At 41.1% G+C, this 9,739-nt stretch overlaps 1 protein-coding gene across 1 annotated transcript; it reads right to left on the bottom strand.

Annotated features, from left to right (window-relative positions):
* Window positions 1-5,911: 5,911 nt before the first annotated feature.
* On the bottom strand, window positions 5,912-7,190 carry LOC101711147 (solute carrier family 25 member 36). Its single transcript, XM_004866299.4, has 2 exons — window positions 6,757-7,190; window positions 5,912-6,506 (listed from the first exon to the last, which is right to left on the bottom strand). The coding sequence occupies exons 1-2, from the start codon at window positions 7,188-7,190 to the stop codon at window positions 5,957-5,959; spliced, it is 984 nt and encodes a 327-aa protein (XP_004866356.1). The 3' UTR covers window positions 5,912-5,956.
* Window positions 7,191-9,739: the final 2,549 nt, after the last annotated feature.

Here is a 9,739-nt window from a genome sequence, read left to right as displayed (position 1 = left end):
TCTACAAAACATTTAGAGAAGAATGATTGCCACTACTCTTTAAACACTTCAATGAAATTTAAAGGGAAGCAGAACTTCTAAATTCATTCCTGGAAGCAACTGTTACTTCGATTCCAAAACCAGGGAAAGACCCAACCCAAAAAGAGAACTGTAGGCCAATCTCCCTAATGAACACAGATGTATAAATCCTCAACAAGATACTGGCAAACAGAATACATAGGGCAATCAAGAAGATCATACACCGTGACCAAGTGGGATTTATCCCAGGGATGCAAGGATGGTTCAATACCCATAAATCAAAAATGTAATACACTATATTAACAGAGTCAAGGACAAAAACCATATGATCATCTCAATAGATGCAGAAAAAGCATTCAAGAAAATCCAACACCCATTCATGAAAAAAATCTTACAGAAAATTGGAATAGATGGTCTTTATCTCAAACTAATAAAGGCTATCTATGAAAAACCAACAGCCAACATCATACTAAATGGTCATAAACTGAAAACTAACATGCTAAAATCAGGAATAAGACAAGAATGTTCACTATCTCCACTCCTCATCAATATAGTTCTGGAAACATTAGCCAGAGCTATTAGGCAAGAGAAAGAAATATAAGGAATGAAAATAGGAAAGGAAGAAGTTAAACTGTCATTATTAGCTGATGATATGATACTCTACATAGAAGACCTACAAAATTCTGCCAAAATATTTCTAGACTTAATTGACAGATTCAGTAGAGTAGCTGCATACAAGGTAAACACTCAAATATCAATAGCCTCACTGAGAAATAACAGACTCACTGAGAAAGAAATTAAGAAATCAATTCCTTTTACAATAGCATCTAAATAAATGAAATATCTAGGAATCAATATAACAGAGGAAACAAAAGAGCTCTACAGCACTCTGAAAAGAGAGATCAAAGAGGATATAAGAAAATGGAAAGACATCCCTTGCTTATGGGTAGGAAGAACCAACGTAGTGAAAATGGTCCATACTTCTAAAACTGCTATATAGATTCAATGCAATCCCAACTGAAATCCCAACAGCATATTTCACAGAACTAGAGAAAGCAATCCAAAAATTCATTTGGAACCAGAAGAAACCTAGAATAGCAAAAGCAATTCTAGGCAACAGAGACATGGCAGGGGGTTTCACAGTCCCTAACTTGAAACTGTACTACAAACTACTGTGATAAAGCAGAATGGTAGTGGCAAAGAAACAGATCTGAGGATCAGTAGAATAGATTAGAAGATACAGAAACAACTTCAGACATACTCAGCCACCTCATCTCCGACAAAGGAGCCAACCATCCTCACTGGAGGAAAGATAGCCTCTTCAATAAATGGTGTTGGAAAAACTGGATTTCAACCTTCCAAAGATAAAAACTAGACCTATATCTCTCACCAAGCACTAAACTAAAATTGAAGTGGATTAAATATCTAAATATTAAAACAGAAACACTAAGCTTGCTGGAAGATAAATTACGTAGAACTCTTGAAGACATTGGCATAGGAAAAGATTTTATGAACAAATCCTCAGTAGCATGGAAACTTCCACAAAGAATCAACAACTGGGATTTCATCTTATTAAAAAGCTTCTGCACTGCAAGAGAAACAATCAACAGAGTTAAGAGACAACCTATACCGTGGGAAATTTTTTTTTCCAGCTGTTCCTCAGACAAAGGTCTACTACCTAGAATATATAAAGAACTCAAGAAAATCAGACCCCTCCCTGAACTGAAAGACCCAATTCAAAAATGGGCATCTGAAATGAACAGACATTTCTCAGACAAAAAGTAAAAGCAGCAAATAAATATATGAAAAAATGTTCAACAACACTGGTCATTCAAGAGATGCAGATGAAAACAGCACCGAGATTTCATCTCCCCCCAGAAAGAATGGCTGCTATCAAGAAATCAACCTATAACAAATGCTGATGGGGTGTTGGGAGAAAGGAACCCTTCTCTATTGCTGGTGTGGGTGCAGACTGATGCAACTACTGTGTAAATCAATATGGAGATACCTCAAAAAACTAGGATTAGAAGTCTCATTTCACCAATTATCCCTCTGCTGGCTATCTTTCAAAAAGAATCATACTACAGTGATATATGCGCACCCATGTTTATAGCGGCACAGTTTGTAAAGCTAAATCTTGGAAATAGCCCAAATGCCCATCAGCTGGAGACTGGATCAAGAATATGTGGTTTTTCTGTAAAGTGGAGTATTACTCAGCCATAAAGAATGAGAAACTAGAGACATTTATAGCTAAATGGATGCACACTGAGGCCATACTCTTAAGTGAAATAAATGGGACACACGTGTAAATATGAAATCGTTTCTCTGATGTGAAAATAAAAATGTAAAATAAAATAAAAATGTAAATAAGGTTCAAATGGTATAATTGATAATGTGAAATAGGAAGAAAAGTTCTAAAGGAGTAGATGACATGGGGAAAGGCAGGGGAAAGGAAAGATGGGAAAAGAAAAAATATGAGAAAAGGTAAAAATGGAAACAAAGTCTCTGTAAATAGGGAAGGGTGGAGGGAGTGAAGGGAGAACCGGGAAATGGGGAAAAAATAAGAAGCAAGATCCATCATGTAAAGGTACAAGATCCCAATGTGAATGTAACTGTATTTTATGCCTAAAATGTACCAATAAGCTTAATGAAAATAAAAAAAATAAAAAATAAATAAAAGACTAGGCTGAGTGGATGCTCAGAAAAAAGAAAGAAAGAAAAGAAACATTGAAGATTCTATAATTTCACATCTTGCCAACTTTCAGGTTGTGCACAAGGAAGAAGAGAAGGCAAAGGAAAATTATGAACTTCCTGCCTGAGAGCTGAAGGCCTTAACAGCAACATCAAGTCCACATGAGAGACCCAAAGGTCTATGTTTTGTTTTGGCAATGGGCATGGTAGGAGCCCTCTGTTGAATAACTTGGTGACTGTGAAAGGAGTGAAATAGATTTTAGGGAACAGATCTGATAAATAATGAGATTATGTGAAAGAAGTTAATAAACATCCTTAGAAACACAAAAGCAGCCAACGCAAGCAGCATAAATAAACCTTGGACAGGGAGGAGAACCTGCTGTACAGATCTGCCAAATGATGATATTTGAAAGGCCTGGTTTCAACCAAAAATGACAAGGGAAACAAATGGGCAAAACTGCGTTGCCACGTGCAGGGGATAAAAGATGAACATGATGTTAAGTGTGCTCCGTGGGCACAAGGTTCACACGTATGGAAAACCAAGAAGAATGTGAGGAGGATGCCAACTGGTGGAGAAGCCTGATAAAATTCTATGAATAAAACTTTTAAGAAGAAAACCAATAAAAATGGAGCCAAACAAATTCTGGAATTTGAAGTAAAATAAAATGAAAAAAATTTACTAGAGATATTTAACAGCAGATTCGAGAAGAAAAAACAATAATCTAGTGAACTTGAAGACAGGTTCTCTGTGACTGCAGAATGAAAAGATGATAAATTAATAAACCAACAGAGATGTACTAAAATTGCAGTAGCACAATACCAGCTACAGCAAAAGGATGAGATGAATATTTGAAGAAACACTGCCAGAAAGTTTCCTTTGTGTAGACGTGAATTCATGAAATTCAACACATCCCAGAAAGAATAAACTTAGAGAGATCTATGCTGAAACCTTGTCTCCAAGTATTGGGAGACAGAGAGGATCCTAAAACAGCAAGTGAAGCACCTGCTCACATACAAGGAATCCCCAGCAATCTTCAAATGAAGAGAGGTCAGGAGGTAGTGGCTTGTTAGAAATCAAAAGAAATTATTTTGAGGACTTATTCGCATTTACCAGTGAGGTTACACTTTCATTGTTTTTTTAAATTTTAGTTTATTAGTACATGTGTGTAGTATATAATGCTTACATTCCTTGTAGGAAGTTAGGACCTGTGCATAACACATCTCAATTTCTTTTTCTATCCCCATTCCCTACCCTCCCTCACCCTCCCTCCATCTTCTGATCTCCTCCTTTGAGAATGATCTGTCTCCCTGCCTTCTGTTATCTATTTTTATTGTGGTCTTTACTTTTACTCTGAGTTTCTTGTATAAGAGAAATAATGTAATATTTAAGCCTGCGTCTGATTTATTTCACTTAATGCTACGGTTTCAATGTACATCCATTTTCTTACAAATGACTCAAGTTTATCCTTCTTTATGGCAGAGTAGTACTCTATTTGTGTATAAATGCCACATTTTCTTTATCCACTCATTTGTTGATGACATATGGGCCTCTTCCAAGCTTAGCTGTTAGGAGTTTTGTTGTTACAGTATAGACATGGGTGTGCATGAATCACTGGGATATGATGCCTTTAACTCTTTTGAGAGGATTTTTAGAAGGGGAATAGTTGGGTCAAATGGAATTTACAGTTTTAATTTTTTGAGGAATCTCCATACTGATTTCCATAGTGGTTGTACTAGTTTCCATTCCCCCTAACAGCATAAAAGGGCTCCTTTCCTCCACATCCTCATCAGCATTTGTTATTATTTGATTTCTTAAGTAATCCCAAATATTCCAGAGCCATCTTAAAATGGCCTTTCTTTCTGCGGTAAGATGGAATCTCAGTATGGTTTTCATTCACATTTTTCTCATGGCCAGCAATGTCAAACGTCCTAACCAGCATCACCTTCTCAAGCTTGATGAGCTCCCTTTAGTATTTTTTATGTTAGGTCTGGTGGTGACAAACTCCTCCGGCATTTGTGTGTCTGGGAGAGTTTTATTTCTTCCTCATTTGTGAAGACAGCTTTGCTGGGTGAGGTGCTCTGTGGAGGAAGTTTTTTATTTTCTTGTAGTAGTTCAAGTCTGTCCCACCCTCTCCCTGCGTCCCAGGGCTCTTCAGAGAAATCCATTGCTACCTTATGAATTTTTTGTGTCAGGATGTTTTTCTTTCAAAATTCCCTTTCTTTCTGACTTTCAGCAGCAGTGCTGCCCTGCTATGGCTGTGTGAGATTTCCTTTGTATTGTTTGTGGGGATTTAGCTGCTTTTTGTTCTGGATATCCACAGATCTCCACAGATTTGGGGAATTTTCAGTCATGTCTTCTTTAAATAGGACTTCTACCCCTTTCTTGCTCTCTCACCTCCTTTTAAAATTCCTATAATGTAAATATTTCACTTGATGGTATCTCATAATTTTCATAGGCTTTCTTCATACTTTCCCATTTTTTTCTCCTCTGACTGGAAATTTTCAAATAACCTGTCCTTTATTTAATGTGTTCTTTCTTCAGCTTTTTTTAAATGGTCAAGAATCATTATTTTATTGGTTAATTTCTTAATCTGCAAAGTGTTATGATGTGAGTTTTATATGGTAACAATTTGAAGTCTACATTATGCTAAACATCAAGTACCTGTTAGCTGAAGAGACTCAAACATTTTAATACACAAGATATTTAGACTACGGTTTACTGGTTGTCAAAAACAGTGATTACTGGTGCCAAATAATTAAATTAAAATCTTGTGCCAAGTCATCTCAGCAAAATGGGAATACTGAATATCTACCAATATTGTTATCTTACAGTATTACAGGAATTAAAAGTCAGAAATTAGATATTTATGTTATCTAAAATACAGTATATATTTAAGATTGGCTTTGTTTACAATATTGGAAAAATACTCTTGGAATAAACATTATACTCTCAATATTATATGTCAATAAAACACAACTGTATCTGGTGGACGTGGTAGAGAAATGGCAATTTTGACAAAGGAGTGCTTCCAAAGGCATTTCCTTTAGAGATGGCTGAGGTTTTTCCACATTACAGAAAGACTACGTAATGTGGCGTGGCTATCTTAACCAAACTTCCATTTAGGCATCATAATTATGGTACATGTTCCCAAACTACTATTCTTTCTGTCCACCATGCTGACTCCAATATTCCATGATCCACTGTAATCTTTTGGTCTTCCCTCTTGCAGTGTGGCAGCCTGTGCTGCTATCCATTGAGTAGGTAGACTGCTAATTCATAGGTGGCCATCATAATGGCTGTGTCTGGAATCCGTCTCACCAAATGAGTTGTTAAACCAAGGTAGAGGGATCCATAACCTTCTTCTTGAATCAGCAAAGACAGTTTCTGAAAAAAGGATCTATATTTTGTTCTTTCTTCACATAATCTTGTTCTTACGACTTTATGTGGACATGTTATAGTTGTGGCACAAGTTTTTGAGGTGGCAGCAGCAAGCATCATTCCCACAAAATCTGATGCTTCTTTCACAGACTCTTCACCATTTTCTATCACAGAAGCAGTCTTACATTCCTGTAGTTCTTGCTTTATACTTTCATAAATAACAAAATGGATAACAGTCTCTGATATGCCAGCATAGGAAGCAGACATGCCCCTGTAAAATCCTTTACGTTCATCTATCTGATACACTTTATGAATACATTCAAAAGCACGCATTTGCTTTTCCCTATGATTCCTTGCATCAAGCTGTAGCCGAGTCTTTATAAGCCAGATGGGGTTGGTTGCAGTGATTGCAGTAAAACTTTAGTTCACGAACTTAATTAATTCCACGATTGAGGCTTAAGTTAGTGCATATTTCTACAGGAAGTGACCTGCAGATGGGGAGCATGAGACGGCACGATCTCACTCTTTCCTTGGGAGACATGTACAGTAAATGCCTAATGACTATACTGGACCATTCAGTTTCATCAACTTGTATTAAAAACCTGCAAAGCTAAATGTTAATGCTCATGAACAGTGCAAGGAAGCTCTGAAAGCACAATTCTCAGAACAATGGAATTGCCACTGCAGCTGAAATCATGTGAACCTGGGTCGAATCAGGATCAAATACACCATTCAATTTTTCCTTGCAGGTGGAGAAAGCAACAAAGTATACTGCTCTGGAAGGGGCCACCCCCACTACATTGGGACCTAATCCTCTGAACAAGGAACGAGGCCCTTCTTTTTCCAGGGTTGCTTTTAGGCAATGGAGGGGTCCAGGAGACACTACGCTGTTGACGCTGGCTCCAGCCACGGTGTTCAGCTGAACTTCAGAGACATAAAGCGTCACAAGACGACTGCAGCCGTGGTTTGCACCTTCCAGTGGACAGGTCAGAATCGCTCCCACTGTGCCCCCCCATCCCCCGGCACACAGGTGAACTCGGTCCTGGAGGGAGAAGGACACCACCCTGGGATGGCGAGGGGATGGCCTGGCCGGGAAACACATGGCTGCAGAGGGCAACCTGGCAGCCCTCCCTGCTACCGCCCACTCCTCTTCAGGTTTTGATTTGTTTTTTTACTATTTTTATCTCCCCATTGAACTTCCTCTTGTTCATGTATTATTTTCTGAGTTTTGCTGTCCCTCTGTGCTCTGCACACACATTGAGCTTCCTGAAAACAATTATTTTGAATTTTTTGGCAGTGCTCAGATCTCCAGTTCTTCAGTGTCAAAAGCGGAACACCTTGCTGGTTGGTGGTGTCCCGTTTCCTTGACTTCTTTATGTCTCACACAGCCTCGCATCTCTAACCCGGTGGCGTGGTCTCTGTGGACATGGCAGGCTGGTGTTAACGGGGTCACCATCTCCATGGTTCCATTCCAGGGAAAGCCCTGCAGCATGGTCTCCCTGCAGCTCCAGGAGCCGAGTCGGGATGGGGGGACTCAGGCCCCCACAGGGGTCTCCAGCTGTGGTGACTGCTGGGCTTTCCAGTGGCCGTGACTTCCCAGGACTCCTGACCTCGTTATCCCTATGGCAGTCACTGGGGCTGAGGGGAATTTGGGTTCCTGGTCTAGGTCAGGGCCTCCTGATGGCAGTGGCCCTGGTGTCCGGTGCAGGCTTCAAGGGGCTGGGCTTTGGAGGGAGGCCCTGTGCAGTGGCTGTGGCTCACAGTGGTAGCTGCAATGGGCTTCCTTCATGGGCCCAGAGCCAGGATCCAGATCCCAGGCCCGGAGAGGCAGTGGCACCTGGTTCATGGCCCAGTCAGCCTGCAGCGGTGGGGGCGACAGTGTTGTCTGCAGGTCTGGGCTCGTTCAGTGACTGTGTTCCTGCCTCTGAGCAGGGCTGGCCCCCCAGGGATGGTTCCAGTGCTGGAGGCATAGATGCCCAGTGAGGGCTGAAGAGCCGGGGCTTGGAGCCAGGCATGTGCAGTGAGGCTGCAGTTCTGAGCTGAGAACAGCCTGGCTGGGCAGTGGGAGGCCTGACAGCCATGGCTCAGGCTGGTCCAGGGCCACTGTGGGTAGGAACAGGAGCATCTCCCAGGGGTTGGGCAGTCATTGCAGGGCTGTTGGTCACTTCTGGGGTGCGTGGTATCACTGTCCATGGTGCAGCAGCTGCTGGGCTCGGTCCTGGCAGACGGGGTGAAGTCCTCCTCACTGGGGGGCAGGCAGAGTCCTCTGCAGAGCAGTCCTGGGGCTCGGTGGCCCTTTCCTATACACCCTGGTCATCTACAGAGGGGCCCTGCTATGCCAGTGTCCCCAGGGACCCCTGCACCGAGTTGTTTTAGGTCTTACTTGAACACTTGAGCCAAGTTTGCTAAATAGTTTTTCTCAATAGTTTAAGTCTTACCGATTTCCTATGTTATATCAATTATTGAGGAAGAGGTACTAAAATCTGCAAATGCTATTTTTGGATCCTTCTGAATCTTCCTGTGAGGATATCAGCCTCTGCTTGATGCTTCTGAAGCTCTGTCACCACTACGTAAGTTCAGCATTGCTGTTTTGTGGGTCAGTTGAACCCCTCACAGTCATGAAATGATCAAATGCCTTCCAAACCATACATCTGCTAAGTTCACTTTGTCTGATTTTCACGCAGACCCTGCAGGCTTCCTGTGATTAGTACCAATGCACTTCCTGGCCACGGAGTGGACCCTCCAGGTGGGCTTGGGTCCCTCCGTGGTGGTGACAGCACTTCACTGCAGAAGAAGCCCCAGGGAGTCACCGAGAGCCCTCCATCCCTATTCTGGGAGGAAATGAAGCCATTTTCAGGGTACAAAGAAAACAAACGCTCTCAGAAGGACAAACCAAACATTATCTAAACATGGGGAAATATATTTGAATTTAAACTATAATTATTCTGCTGAGAAAAATAAAAAGACTGTTGAATTTATAATGTTTGTCTGCAATGCAAAGAAGTCTATAAATCACCTTAAATGAAGAGCCAGCGAAGTTGATGAGTGGAGTCTGCTTCATTTTCCCTTGTTTAGGATGAATAAATGATCAATCAGCTTAAAACCGAACTTTGTTTCTCTAATCCCAACTGTCTAGTAGCAGTATTTAACACAAAATGTTCTTCTTCAATTCCAGACATTCACTGAATTCTGATTATTTCTCCATCAGATGTAAAAAGTAGATCATAAACAAAAAACAATTATTTCAAAAGCATTCAAAGTTGACAGGCTTGTTTTGTTTTTGTGTTTTTATTGTGGACAGAGAAAAGCCTATTCATATCTCCAGATTTGGTCTCATCAAAATAAAGTGTTTGTCTTTTAAGAGAAATTCAGACAGGGCATTGAAGGGCACAGCAGGTGGAAGTTTGTCATTCTGGTGGCCTCCAAGGCAACCTCTCCAAACCCGGGAATCTGCTTACCTGGGAGTGACTGTGGGAAGCTGCCAGTGAACTCCACCTTCTCCCTGTGTCACTTCCCATTGTGTCCTCCGCAGTCTGGGATGTGGCTGGCGTGAGCCCTGCCTTCAGGTGAGGCTCTGTGTATGGAAGTTTGCAGGGCTCAGTGTGCATCAAATGCAACCTCCACCACAAGCTTTGTCACCACCACGGCCAG

Source organism: Heterocephalus glaber, unplaced genomic scaffold, assembly GCF_053883595.1.
Source record: "Heterocephalus glaber isolate CG9 unplaced genomic scaffold, H.glaber_assembly_v1.0 deba00001688, whole genome shotgun sequence".
Lineage (NCBI taxonomy): Eukaryota > Metazoa > Chordata > Mammalia > Rodentia > Bathyergidae > Heterocephalus > Heterocephalus glaber.
Note: the sequence above shows the minus strand (reverse complement) of the source record. Positions and strands in the feature narration are given on the sequence as shown.